At 38.9% G+C, this 14,555-nt stretch overlaps 1 protein-coding gene across 5 annotated transcripts in view; it reads left to right on the forward strand.

The window, feature by feature from the left end:
• pde10a (phosphodiesterase 10A) overlaps window positions 1-14,555 on the forward strand; it is a 62,399-nt gene that overhangs the window by 41,431 nt on the left and 6,413 nt on the right. For 3 of the 5 annotated variants that reach the window (XM_063491251.2, XM_063491253.1, XM_063491255.1), the window contains 18 exons: window positions 1,170-1,198; window positions 2,181-2,304; window positions 3,549-3,598; window positions 3,705-3,845; window positions 4,782-4,937; window positions 5,717-5,767; window positions 6,236-6,294; window positions 6,538-6,589; window positions 7,173-7,315; window positions 8,081-8,173; window positions 8,438-8,624; window positions 9,468-9,610; window positions 9,912-9,995; window positions 10,118-10,268; window positions 10,378-10,533; window positions 11,685-11,857; window positions 12,017-12,128; window positions 12,336-12,416. In XM_063491251.2, coding sequence (XP_063347321.1) covers window positions 1,170-1,198; window positions 2,181-2,304; window positions 3,549-3,598; window positions 3,705-3,845; window positions 4,782-4,937; window positions 5,717-5,767; window positions 6,236-6,294; window positions 6,538-6,589; window positions 7,173-7,315; window positions 8,081-8,173; window positions 8,438-8,624; window positions 9,468-9,610; window positions 9,912-9,995; window positions 10,118-10,268; window positions 10,378-10,533; window positions 11,685-11,857; window positions 12,017-12,128; window positions 12,336-12,416 — 1,985 coding nt within the window. The remainder of the gene's footprint in view (window positions 1-1,169; window positions 1,199-2,180; window positions 2,305-3,548; window positions 3,599-3,704; window positions 3,846-4,781; window positions 4,938-5,716; window positions 5,768-6,235; window positions 6,295-6,537; window positions 6,590-7,172; window positions 7,316-8,080; window positions 8,174-8,437; window positions 8,625-9,467; window positions 9,611-9,911; window positions 9,996-10,117; window positions 10,269-10,377; window positions 10,534-11,684; window positions 11,858-12,016; window positions 12,129-12,335; window positions 12,417-14,555) is intronic. The other 2 variants (XM_063491252.1, XM_063491256.1) reach the window with 1 other exon arrangement.

Below are 14,555 nucleotides of genomic sequence, written 5' to 3' on the forward strand. Positions count from 1 at the left end.
GTCCTTTATTTATCCAGGTAAAAAATCTCATTGAGATTAAAAAGCTCATTTTCAAGAGAGACCTGGCATCATGGCAACAAAAGTCAAAATTGAAATTAAACACGGAAGTTGAACCAAAGTGCTTTAGAGACTCCAGAGCTTTTGCATTCCAGGTCTCCAAAAACCCCATAATGAAAGGTGTGTTTTGTTGTGTTAACTGATTATTGTGGGAAGTAAAAACCACTATGATTTAGTGGTCATTAAAATGTGTTCAGAATTTTCAAATTAATGATGATTCATCACTTAAGTATGACACACTGCCCTACATAAGCTAACCCAAAAGTATCATCGATTTTACTTGATAGTGGATTGATACCAAAATTTTCAGTATCACAATGTAACAACAGCAAATGTACAAGAGTCCTTTAATGTTTTAGGAGCTTTGGATTTTATGAGCAAAGCTTGAATTTCTGTAGCGATTCTTCCTTAGGCTGAGATTTGGCAGGTTTATCAGCGATCATGTTGTTGCTGTGTGAATAATCACAACACAACGGTCAAGTGTGTGGAGGCCGCTGTCTGCTGAATGCATTGCCTGGGCATTCCCTAACAGAAAAGGTGGTGATGCTGGTTAAAGTGTTGTAATTTTGTATTTTCTAATTGGTTTGTCATTTTTCATCTTATCCTGGGCATTTATGCTGACAAACTTTACCAAACTGACAAGACTAAAACTAAGGACATTAGTTTTTTGCGTTCACAAAATTAATTTCGGTTAGCTTTTTTTCTTCTTTTTTTAAAAAATAAAAAGTCTATTTTTATTTTTATTTTGTTTTCTTTTGTTTAACTGAAACGCTAGTTAATGTGGATTTTAATAAAAGTAAAACTAAACTAATAAACTTAAAAATAATTTGCAAAGGTTTTCACAGAATGTGATTATTCATGTCTTAGTTAGTGCCCAGATCTTAATCTACTTTTGATTCATCCCTAAAAGGGAGTTTTTCCTTCCCGCTGTCACCAGGTACTCGCTCATAGGGGGTCCTGTGATTGTTGAGGTTTTCTGTCTATTGTAGGGTCTTTACCTTGTAATATAAAACTGCTTGAGGCAACTGTTGTTGTTGCTATGTAAATATAGAATTGAACATAAATTCATGTCATTCATTTTAAACTTTATTTTTAACTTTCTCTCTTTACAGATGACACATCCTCTAAAGAAGTCAGCAGGGTAGGTGTTTGCTTTATTTATCATCTTATTTTATATATTACATTGTGTATATTATAAAATAATATTTTCCTTCAGTAACTGTAAAAATGGCTTGATGCTATTAAAGAACTGCACACACTGAAACAGTTGTGTTTGTCCTTGTCCTTACTTTATTTAGTCTAGTGCCTTTGTATGACTTTGTCATAGGCATAACATCAATATAAAGAATAAGAAAACATATGGTTGGACCATAAACGCATCATGTGTGCCACAGTTGTTGGGAAAGTTAGAAAGGTTCAATGGCTATTGTTACACATACTGCATGTTCACACCTTTGTCATTCACACCATCAGAAGACCGGGTGTCAGCACCCACAGCGGGGCCATGACGCTGAGGAGAAGGAACTAACACATGCACACACAGGGAAAAAAAGGGGGAAAAAATTAGGTCCACTTGGCCCCTCAGTGCGTCACCCATACGTCTGTGCAAACAGGATGTGGGAGGATAGAAGGCGTCCCATGGGGAAGGGTTTCTAGTACGCCACTCTCCCTGCCGTCCTGTCCTCACACTCACGGCAGGAGCAGAAATAGACCGCTCTCTTGCCCCGTACTAGCCGGGAGGTTTGCCTCTTACATAACTGCAGTTTTAAGCTGAGGCTGACCAGCACAGCTTGCCAGAGCTCTAATCAGAACTGTGGGGATCTGGTGGCCTCCTTGCAAAACTGCAGGGGGATCCCTGAGCTAGAGTCTAAGGGTGGGGCGGGGAGTAATGTTATGATGAATGGCTTTGTCTTTGTGAATGGCATTAATCCCCTTTCACTGAGAAACAGAAAAAAAAAGTCATTTGACCTGGAGTAATCTGCAGTAACATTAGACTGAATGCGGTAGAGAATGAAAGTTGTTGTCAGGTTTTTCTGCCTCGTTGCACTTGCTGAATTTTGATATTCAATCTCAGTGTTTGTGCAAGACTGCACAGATCCAATTTCTTTGTGTCTTGTGTCCAGCAGTACCAGGACACAAATATGCAGGGTGTGGTGTACGAACTCAACAGCTACATAGAGCAGCGCCTGGACACTGGAGGAGACAATAAACTCCTGCTCTATGAGTTGTGCAACATCATCAAAACAGGTAAAAGTAAACATCAACCAAAAGTGACGCAGATTTTTGCAAAACCTCTATCGATGAGCACGGCTTCAGATACTCTGGGTGTCATTTCAGCACCGTAATAGTGGAGGAGCAGGATAAGCTCAGATGCAGCAGGAAGTTTTGTCCGTTTAAAATCAAATTTGGTGCACATGTACTTTTCTAACACCCACTGTAGTAAACCCCACCCACATGCTGATCCAATAAACAAAAGTAAGGATAAGAATTACTTGCAAATTAGCAAAGCAAACCAAATCATGTTTGTCACTTACAGGCCAATAAACCAGAAAATTGAGTTATGTAAACGGTTAAAAACAATCACTCTTTTTTATTTTATTGATTCAGTTCATAAAGTATTGATGGATTATTTGTTCCTGTTTCATATTATGACTCCATCTTAATGACTGGGAAAATTTCATAAGCAGTGATTCAAAGTTCTACTTCAAGGTTCACTTTATCCAAACCTCATTTCTCATTAACTGCTTGATCAGTTGTGCACTGACTGCACCACCAGGCTCTCTGACTCCACATTGTATGATGACATGACCTATATATCTGTGTGAAATAGGACTGGAAAGGAGAACTGGGAATGAGATGCACTGGATGGCAGTCAAAGCTTTCGGTCAGAGTACCCTTGTAGTTATCTAGGACATTGTTAATAGATTGGTATTAGATTATAACTGGACTGTGGCCTCCTTGTCGGGGGGGGGGGGGGGGGGGGGGTGTCTCTCTGTTGTCTTTATTTTTCTTGCTGATATCTGCCATTTATTTTATTTTATTTCATTTTTAAAATTTTATTTCAGGTAGTCAGATAGGGTTCAGGCAGAAGCATCAACTAATACAGTATTTAGTCAACAAAGTTGACAATGCAACAGAAAGCAGTATTTCATAATTATGAATGATTTCAGGTAGGTAAGGTAGGAGTTTTTCAAAGCAAATATTTAAACTTGTCAAGAAAAGATAAGATAAGATAAGATAGCCTTTATTAGTGGTATAGTTGGGAAATTCACATAATTACAGCGGTAGGAATAAATAATACTCCAGTAACAGAATAACGATAGATAGATAGATAGACAGACAGACAGACAGACAGACAGACAGACAGATAGACAGATAGATAGATAGATTACACATTCGTAGGCTGACAGTGAATGTCAGATTTGACCAGATTGTATTTTAGTCACTTGCTCTACACATCTGTGTCTCATTTTTATTTTTTTTTCCTGCAGCAACTAAAGCTGATGGATTTGCACTTTACTTCTTGGGAGAATGCAACAATGTGAGTGCTGACTTTTTTTTTTTTTTTACTGATGCATCTCTGTGTATATGTTCCTTTTTTCTCCAGTTGTGCTTCACTTCCTGTTCTTGTCTGTTCTTCTCAACAGAGTTTATGTTTATTCACTCCAACGGCGGCCAAGGATGGCCCTCCATCCCTCATCCCCTCTGGCCCCATCGCATTTGGGACAACCATTGCCGCTCATGTTGCCAAGACTCGCAAAACACTGCTAGTAGAGGACGTCATGGGGGTATGTGTGGCTGTCATCCATCAACAGTGTAACATTTCAGTGCATCTAGTGTTTGACTACTTTATGTAGCTATAAACATATAATGAAATAATTCTTTCTTATTGCTCTCATTGGGTTAATGTGCTCAACACTGTCAAACTAAAGATATTAAAAAATAATTATAATAGGAGTAAATATATGAAACAAAAGGTAAATTAGTCAATACTAATTAATGAATTAATATTTTGTTAAGTGATCAAATATATTAAAAATATTGTAGGCATTCTTTAACTAATTATTATGATGGGACTTAAATTGATATTTATTTGGATGTTGCTGTTGTGTGAATGTACTTTTGCATTAATTCTCCTTTTTTAATATGTTTAATTAGTCTAGCACAATTTTTGTAAATGTTTCTTTTGTGTTGCCTCCGTTTATTTTCCCTCATTTGTTGTCATTTTCTTTTCTCATTTCCTTCAATATTTCTGCTTCATTAGGCAAATGATGAGTATTTATGTATTGGGCCATTTAGTTTGTTATCCAGTTATGCTTTTGCCAGTATTTTCATTTAGTTACACATAATAAATGATCCCTCTTTTGATTTACACTTCACACTTTGAACGGGAGCAGATTTCAAAGGAGGCGTAAGAAGAAGCTTCAGAATTCAGGGAAATATCAGCACAGGCACACTGTAGCGGAAACTCTTCAAGTTTAAAAAGTCAAAACAAATCAGGTTCAGCTTTAAAGAAGCCTTAACTTTATTATAAGGTGTGTGTCTGTGTGTCTCTGTGAGTGTGTGTCAAAGTGAAATTCTTAAGAAAACAAGCGCATGAGACACATGTGGCATACTGTTCATAGCAACAGATTTAGAAACAGGAGTTTCTTTGTAATCTTCATCAGTTAATACGCCCTGTGCACTTCAGGTGATAATGTTCTTCGCTGGTCTTTGTGTTGCAGGACGAGAGATTCCCCGACGGCACAGGGCAGGACTCAGGGATCCATGTTCACTCTGTCCTGTGCCTCCCCATCGTCACTGCCATCGGGGACCTCATTGCCATCGTGGAGCTTCACCGGCACTGGGGCAAGGAGCCCTTCAACCTCAGCCACCAGGAGGTCAGTCTGACCCAGACAAAACACACCAAGAGTGGGAGGCTGAAGCAAGGCTCACAGAACTACAGTTAGCCTGGTATTACCCTTAATCTGGATCTGTTTGAGATCTCTGTTAGCTTTGTGGGCTTCATTTTTACTGTGGAAAATATATAAAGGGGTATATCTGTCTCCAGATGAAAAGCTTTCTGTGAACAACAGTGCATTGAGCTGGAAAATGGCTTTACATATAGAGAATGTTGAAGCAGGTGTAGGCAGGGTGCATAAGCTTTAAAGAATCAAATTTAAAATGCAGAGCATTTAAAATGCTCTTTTCATTTCTGATCATCATGTAGATATAATCGATATGTGAACAGCTTGTAAAAGTCAGCATAGTTTAAACCTGCATCAGTTTGTTTTTACCTACTTTAAAGTGGCTCAACAGGTAGCTATTTGCTTATTACACATTAATAACGCTCTTTTTTTGGCATTTTTTAGTTTTTAATTGTTCTATTGTGTTTAGTGGTTTGCCAAATTGAATTAATGTACAGTGTAAACTACTGCAAAACACTGAAGGTGCAAGTCTGAGTCTGAGTTCCCAGAGTTGCGCTGAGTTTGTGGGGTAACTAGCTCTTCTGTGATTATGAGACTGCCTGATGTGCAGAACGGATAATTACGTTGAGATTGTGTCGTAGTGAGAAAATGTGATAAGTACAGATTAAACCTGCACAGTGTGACTTAATGTGTAAATTGCAATAGTATTTGTACTGCAGTTCTTTGGAGCTAAGCCTTGCTTTCTTTTCCAGGTTGCTACAGCTAATTTAGCATGGGCATCAGTTGCTATTCATCAAGTGCAGGTGAGCAAACCTCTGCAGAAGCAGAATTGAAAACTGAGTGTGTAACAGATACAGTATACAGTAACTCACTGAAGACTTGTCAGGGGAAAAGGCGAATCCTACCTGCTCCACTTATTACTATGTGTTCTCAAATGATTTTGTTTGTTCTGGTTCTGCACCTGTGTTTTTAATGGTTAAATCCACTGTGTACAAGAACTGAGTTGTCACCGAGCCCAGTCCAATCAACTGAGCCGTAGTTTCAACAAATAGCTCCCCAGGGACGTCATTATGCCCCAGTCCTGTTTTTATATGAACAGATAGCATAACACCTCAGAGAAGTAGCGTCCCACTGCAGCTCTGGCCACAATGGAACTCTGAGCCTGTGTGAGCAGTGCAGCGCTGCACTCCTGGGTTAGCTGCTCACTATTCTCTGGGAAATTTTTGATACGTTTGTGTACTCACTCGTGACGTCTTTTTCCTTGTTGCTAGGTGTGCAGAGGCCTCGCCAAACAGACTGAGCTCAACGACTTCCTACTAGACGTGTCAAAGTAAGAGCTGCTCCTGTTACAGTTTCCCTAACACTAAATAACTGATACACAAAGTGAATATTGTTTGGTCTAATAAGTATCTTGTCCTCACGGCACGGCTGTGATAACATAAAACTTGTAGCCCACACGATAAAAGAGATTACTACATTTTAGGCAACCTAGCTTTCATGTCTTGAATGTGAACGTCATCAGAGCTTCCCATTTGTCAAACATCTCAATGCGCCATTTCTTCTTTTCGCACAGAACATACTTTGATAACATTGTGGCAATAGATTCTCTACTTGAACATATTATGGTGAGTGTGATTTCTGCAAGTACGTGTTCATTCACATTGTCCTCAAGGCTACACATCCTGGGAGTGTGTGTTAAATTATGTCTGTTAAAAAGTAACACAGATTCACTCCTATTACTTTCTAAAAATAGCAGCGTGCTCATAATGATTATTCTTAACTAATTAAGTGGTTACATTATTTTTAGATACATAGTAAACATAACTAAATAAATGTATTGACTTGGCTCAGTCCAAAACAATACGGTACTTTGTACATCTAAAACAGGCAAGTGTAAAATGTGGTTTTCCTGCTTCTTTTACTAAAACCTGCTTCTTTTTTTGTATGTTTTTGGTTGCCTTGTGACTGTGGTCTAAACTCAAGTCATCTGGTTCGAGCACTAAAATAAGAGGGGATGACTTGTAGTTTTTGCTTTTTATAATTCTCCTCATTTAACTGTTCAGTCCAGAATCACTTAAACCAGCAGTGTTTTATCTGCTTTGATTAAAGTACAGGTGATAGATGTAGCTCCCAAGTTCTTGTCAGTCCCTTCAAACTCCCAGTGTTGTTAATAAGATTCTGTCCCTGATGTTTTTTTGTTTTTTACAGATATATGCAAAAAACCTGGTGAATGCAGACAGGTGTGCACTCTTCCAGGTAGATCACAATAACAAAGAACTATACTCTGACCTGTTCGACATTGGGGAAGAGAAAGAAGGCAAACCTGTCTTTAGGAAAACCAAAGAAATTAGGTATGTACACTTTTTTTTTTTTTTTAATATTTATTTTTTGTTTTAGTGTGATGATTTTATTATTTTTAGACATGTCTCACTTTTTGATCCTATGTTCAGAGGGCACCTTTAACATTTTCTACTCGCCTCCTGTGATAAAATCTGCTAAAGTAATAAATAGTATATGCAGTAGAAAAATAGCAATGGCATAATAGAGTATTATTTTGCAGGATCTAAACTGCTAAATTAAAAAATAAAGAAGAAACATTAATTACATAAACGAGTTCATATTCTGTTAAAAGCAGAATTGTTTGAATTTTCATCTTTAAGTTTTGAACTTCATATACCTATATTTATTCATATAGCTTATTTTTTCATTTTATGTATGTATTTATATATGTATTTGTTTGCATATTTATTTTATTTTCCAATTGTTTTTCATTTTTAAATAACATTTTTATACCTGTATCTTTTTACAATTCTTAATACTTGTCTTATTTAAATTTTCAATTATTTTAACATTTATTTTAATGAATAAAACAGTAAATAGGAAAAGAAATTAGTAAATAAATACACAGTGAAATCACATAAAAAAAATTAAAGCTATTTCAATTATTTTTGGCATGTTCAGTAACACATTGTGTATTACTGCCACAGATTTTTTGTAGTTCTCAAATCTGCAATCGTTTACAATTTGGACTGCAAATATCCTAAATTAATTTCTGTATTGGTGATTTATTACTGACTTTAAATGCAGATTATCTCTCTCCTTGTCTTTGTGTGTAGGTTTTCTATAGACAAGGGAATAGCTGGCCAAGTGGCTCGGACAGGGGAAGTCTTAAATATCCCAGATGCCTATGCAGACCCACGGTTCAACAGGTAAAACAGGCTCTATAAGCCATTTTTACTTACTTTTACATTAAATAAATATCTTATTTAAATCCAGCTATGGCTATGTGCTTAAGAGTTCTGCTTCAGTTACTTTTGCTTATTCAGGTGTATGCATAACACCAGCGCTAAGATACTACTACTTGTAATGGAGCCTTTCAGTCTGCAAAAGCAGTTAAAACACAAACATGCTACAATGTATGAGTCACAAGATAAGCTGACAAAATCAACATAACCGTATGTCTTTTTGAACAGAGAGGTGGACCTGAAAACTGGCTACACCACGCGGAACATTCTGTGCATGCCCATTGTGAGCAGGGGGACCGTTATAGGTGTGGTGCAGATGGTGAACAAGTTAAGCGGAAGTGCCTTCACTAAAACAGATGAGAACAACTTTAAGATGTTTGCTGTCTTTTGTGCTCTGGCCTTACACTGTGCAAATGTGAGTACACCAAATTAGTCTTACACTTCTTAAAAGACTAACTGGTGTTGTCTAACTGCAAATGCGTACCCCACTGACTTGATATCTTCCTGCACACACTTTGCAATCTACATACATTATAAGAACATTGTATATATGGCATACCTCCAGGCCACGAGTGCTCAATTTTAACCATCTTATTTTGATATAACTCCAACTTTGACGTGACGGCTTCATCGTCAACCAAAAATCACAGTCTAAAACGAATAAAGTGCAGTTTCTATTTAAAGTGTGCAGTGCTGTAAAAATGCATAATCACCGGGTGATTATCCCTTACATGTAACACAAACATTTCATGAATCATGCTAACTCTCAAAGCCTGCATTGTGTGGCCTGTCTGTCAGAGTGTGTCCTCCTGTGGGGCCTGACTCACTGTCATCGCTTGCGACAAACTTACGCATGAGCAGCGTCACAAACTCGCTTTTAAAATTGATGCGAGATGTTAATATTTTAAGACGCGCGGTCTGCATCCGTCCAGTGACAGGATTTATGTTTAGTTGTAATTTATGCCTCGTGTCTCTAGGAAACTAACTTTGGCCTGCTTCTGACTCAAAGTGATTTACGGTTGAAGGTGTGATGCCTGGTGCCTTTACATGAACATCTAGCTTGAGGACAGGGATGCAAACCAGATGTGGAGATGCTATTTGGAGGCGTACACTACAACTACAACTTTAACTTTCACCGGAGCCACTGATAGAATTTTACATTGATATTATAAACAACATTTCTGTGGTATTTATAGCAGTGTTCAAGTTCTCACTTGGCATTTTAAAGACTTATTCCAGATCTGTGATTTCCCTGCAGATGTACCACAGGATCCGACACTCTGAATGCATTTACAGAGTGACGATGGAGAAACTGTCTTATCACAGCATCTGCACATCAGAAGAATGGAAGACCCTCACCCAGCTCAACCTCCCTGCACCTATTTATAAAGAGATTGAAATGTGAGTGCCTCCTCTGGCGGCCTTCTAGGGAACTCATTTTCATGTTTTGACCTTGAGTGTAGTAGACATGAGTGTACAGCCACATGTCTGTGAAAGGCACAGTGACACAACGCAGACCTGGACTGTGTCGCCCTGCAAGAAGAGTGCAAACACAAACACAGTGCAAGAAGGACCGTGTCCTATACATGTCAACCTGTCAGTTTAAAACTCTCAGATCTCAGAAGTCCCTTAATCTGCATGTTGTCTCCTTTTCCCAGATCTGCTGATCATGTTAATTTAAACCTTTTGCTCCCTCCTCCAGGTTCTACTTTGACATCAGTCCCTTTGAGGAGATCTGGCCTGCCATTTTTATCTACATGGTTCATAACTCCTGTGGAAAGACCAGGTAGCGTCAGCAATATTGTTTACACAAGACTACGACTCAAACAACAAGAAACTGAATGGAATAAAAAGTAAATAAACAAACATCCACTACCAGTTTCTTTCCCTTTTTTCCCGTTAATACAGCTTTGAGCTGGAGAAGCTGTGCCGGTTCACCATGTCCGTAAAGAAGAACTACCGCCGTGTGCCCTACCACAACTGGAAGCACGCAGTGACGGTGGCACACTGTATGTACGCCATCCTACAGAAAACCTCTGGGATCTTCACAGAGCTAGAGGTTTGCTTCTTGTTGGGTCTGCTAGGAAAATAACTGGAAACAAGATCAACATCTGCTGTCACTGTGTGCTTTCAAGAAAATGTGTTTTTATTTGCCCACCATTTTACAGAAGAAGGGTTTGCTAATAGCCTGTCTTTGCCATGATCTGGACCATCGGGGGTATAGCAATGCCTACCTCCAGAAGTTTGACCATCCACTGGCTGCTCTGTACTCAACCTCCACCATGGAGCAGCACCACTTCTCTCAGACTGTTTCTATCTTGCAGGTAGAGATCCACAATACAGAATTTAGGGTACCTTGAAAATCAACATGTTAACCCTACTTAATCTTATTTCCACAAGTGTTTAATAGGAAATAATGAACCTATTACTCAATGGCTCAGTCACACTAGAGTAAAAATATGATAGCACCTCACAGTGACTAGGAAAAAAGATCAGTGGTTGCCAAGTGATTGCAATGAATTAGTTTCAAATTCTGCAACCAGTTTCAAGTAGTTTCAAAGGTAGTTGCACAGCTTGAGTGTAACTACCATTACACTCTTATCCTCTGGGCAACCATGTTTGATCACAAGGTGAGTGCACACATTGCCTGGTGGGAGGCAAACAACTGTGCTCCATTTCGGGCTGACTGCAAACAGATATAAATAATTGCCTCCTAATTTATTAATGTGGACAAATTGCCAAGACGCTGCAATAAATCGTAGTCAGTATGCGCCAACAACTTGTCTGTGACACATCTGTGGATTTAACCGGTCTCCAGATGACAGCTAATAGCCAAATTATCCCAAACAGATTGCATGAGATCACCAGCGTGAGCCCATTCGTAAGACAGCAGAATGACAGCAGACTGACTCCGTCTTATTCCCGTTTTATCGACTTCTTGATGGATACGAGTCACCTTGAAGAGGGCTACTGACTGCGAGATCTCGTGTCCGTCTTCGAGGCAGGTCAAAGGGAACAAGAGTTCATTGCACATGGTTGCAATAATTTTGGTCGTGCTACGGTTTCCAGGCACCGTTTCCCCTAGTGTGACTGTAGCCTAAATAGTATACTTCACTGGACAAAGAAATGAAAATAACTTGATCAGCAAAACAGAAAAAGGATCACAATTTAAAAACTACCCATAAAAAATGTTCCATCTGGTTCTGCAACAATGTCATCAGCTTAGAACAAACAAAAAATATTTTACTATTTTAGAAAACTAATCCTTATACGAACTGTCAGTTACATATGCATTCAAAGGAGCATATGACTTAGTTCGATTTAGCATCTTAGAAGGTGTCTTTTGTAACATGCAGGATCTGCTAGTTTGGGCTGTAGCCCTGTGATGAACTTATGTTTGCAACATGTTGTAGTCTAGCTGAATGCCTCATAAGTGGAGCTTTTGCTTTTTTATTGATCTCTTTGTTTCTCATAGCTGGAAGGGCACAATATTTTCTCCAACCTGACTTCCAGCGAGTACGAGCAGGTGCTGGAGATCATTCGAAAGGCCATCATCGCCACAGATCTCGCCCTCTACTTCAACAACCACCAGCAGCTGTCGGAGCTGCTGACCTCATGTGCGCTGGATTTGAACAACCATTCCCACAGGTCAGGCTACGACTCACACTGGGGCACAGGTCAGGTCAGGACCACACCAGGTCTCATCAGCATCACGCTGTGAAATGTTAGACCTGGCGCACATAAACAGCACATTGAGTTCTCCCCCCCCCCCCCGCATGGATATAACAAGGCTTTGCTCCCCTCCAGGGACCGTGTGATTGGTCTGATGATGACAGCATGTGACCTGTGTTCTGTTACCAAGCAGTGGCAAATCACACGACTCACAGCCAACGACATCTATGCTGAGTTTTGGGCTGAGGTACAGTGGGATACTGTTAGACTTTAAACAGTTTCAGTGTCATGATTATGCCTCCAGTGTAACAGTCTGGCCTCTATTATTGCTCGTAAATGCTGCTTCAACTTACGATTTGTAAGGCACAACATCGTGTTGTCTAGTGGTCAGGAGACTTAACCACAGTGTGCAAAAATAAAAGCTAAGTTATCTTGTTATTTTGTTCCTCCACAGGGAGATGAGATGAAGAAGATTGGGATCCAGCCGATCCCTATGATGGACAGAGACAAGAAGGACGAGGTTCCCCAAGGCCAAGTAAGACCAAGACATTTACTCATGTGTTTTAACTGCTTTAAATATTTAATGAATGTTCGGCCTTCTGATGGGAAATATATTTTAAAAGAACAGCGTAGGAATTGTTGAATCAAAACAGAAAAAGCTTTTGAAGTTTTGCTTCTGTACACCACAGCAGTGGATTTTAAATCAAACAATAAATAGTTGATTGAAGTGTAGACTTTAAGCTTTCATTCAAGGAGCTTTAGAAACCTTTTGCAATAACTATTTAGCAATTACAACCATTTTTATAAACAGTCTCCAATAAATTCATGGCCTCTGTAAACTGACTGAGTTTCATGGCCACAATATCTGCAGCTGAATTTGCATTTTTTGGCTTTTCACTATAGTTTGAAATATAAAGTCTAAAGAGATGTCATTGCAGGTGAGGGACACCATCATTAGACTGAAAAAACAAAACAAGACAAAAAAAATTTAGCCAAATCAAAAATCTGGTTCATTCTTAAAAAGAAAAAATAGTTTGGAGGGATCAGCAAATCCAAAAAACCTGAAAGACCAGAAACAACAACTAAAGTGGATGATTGCAGAATTATTTCCATGGTTTAGAGAAACAAGTTAATAACATCTAACAAGATTAACACTCTCAGGTAGGTGGGTCTGTCTTTTTTAAAGTCTACAGTCAAGAGATACCCAAGATGAACTTGCACCAGAATGATGGGAACAGAAAATATGAAGAAGGAGTGAAATCTCATGATCCAAAGCAGACTAACTCTTCAGTTAAACATGGTATAGAATCATTCCAGGGGTCGGCAACCTTTCTGATGATGAGTGCCATCTAAAATTTCCTCAGAAGTCAATGTGCCATATAATTGCATTAGCAATAAATTTAAAAACACTCTATATTAACAGTTACACACTATATAGAACTACTTTATAGAATTATATTTGTTTGCAGATGTTGGCAGCTATCAGCGAATAGTTATCAGCTATTTTGAAACAAAAAAAAAGACACTTTTTATCCATAAAAAGAAGTCCATAACAGCAAATGAACTGTACAACAGAAAATGCAAATGCTATTTATGGTCTCCTCACAACAATGATAAGAAAAATAAACTGGGCCAATATGGCATGTTTGTTAATACAGAGATACAAGCGTGAGTGTCCAGCGTTCAGACGGCTACCTGAGGACACTCATGTGAGAGAAAATCTGCTCACACAGATATGTAGAGCCAAATACTGTCAATAAGGCCTCTGCAATGTTCTGAAGACAGTTAAACTTGTCAGGTAGTGATGTCCAGCAGGTGAAAATGCAAACTCCATGAACACGCACAACTGTGGATTCCAGCTGCCTCTGTAGTTCTGCAAACTTTGACCCCCACAGAGTCGAGTTTTTCAGTTCAATCAGCTGCATTTCGATGTCCTCTGTGTCCAGGCAGTTAATGCGAGACAAACCCAGCTGCTCATTAAAGCTTTCTGGTTTGATCGGCCATTTATTTTTTAATGCACCTTCTCAGATTAATTCACTGCGTGTCGTGGCCAGGGCTGGACTGGGACAAAAAAAACAGCCCGGGCATTTTGACTAGAGACCCACCGGGTATTATAGGAAAAGCCATAAAGCCTTTGAATGAAAACAGATGCTGTTGTGACAGTGATGTACACTGTCTTGTTGGTATATGCATGATTTCTATACATTTTACATCAGATAAAAACTTTGGTTGTAAGATTCAGATAATCATTTAATAAAAGCTAGACATTTTTAATGAGAATAAGAAAGAAAAGTATTTCTTTGTGCCCCCCTTTCCCTGTTAATGACCTACCTGGCCCCCCTGGCAAAACTTTGCTAGACCCGCCCCTGCAGTTACCAGCTGTCAGCTACATAGAAAAGGATCCTGGTGTTATTTGTCTCTCAGAAACAGTTCATAACTTCCCTTCAACTCATTCATGTCACCTAAAAGGTAAACCTGTTTCTCCATCACCTGTTCAGCTCTGATGATTCAGTAAGGACATCTCCTGGTTTCATCTTCATGTTTCCCTCTCACCAGATAACCAAACCGATATCATGACCAGAAGCTTTTACGGCTGTGGCTCCAGCAAACATCAGCTGATACTAGAAATTAATATTAAATAAATTCTAACAACAGCTGATCAAGCTTAAACGTG

The sequence above is a fragment of the Pelmatolapia mariae genome, linkage group LG13 (genome assembly GCF_036321145.2).
Source record: "Pelmatolapia mariae isolate MD_Pm_ZW linkage group LG13, Pm_UMD_F_2, whole genome shotgun sequence".
Taxonomy (NCBI): domain Eukaryota; kingdom Metazoa; phylum Chordata; class Actinopteri; order Cichliformes; family Cichlidae; genus Pelmatolapia; species Pelmatolapia mariae.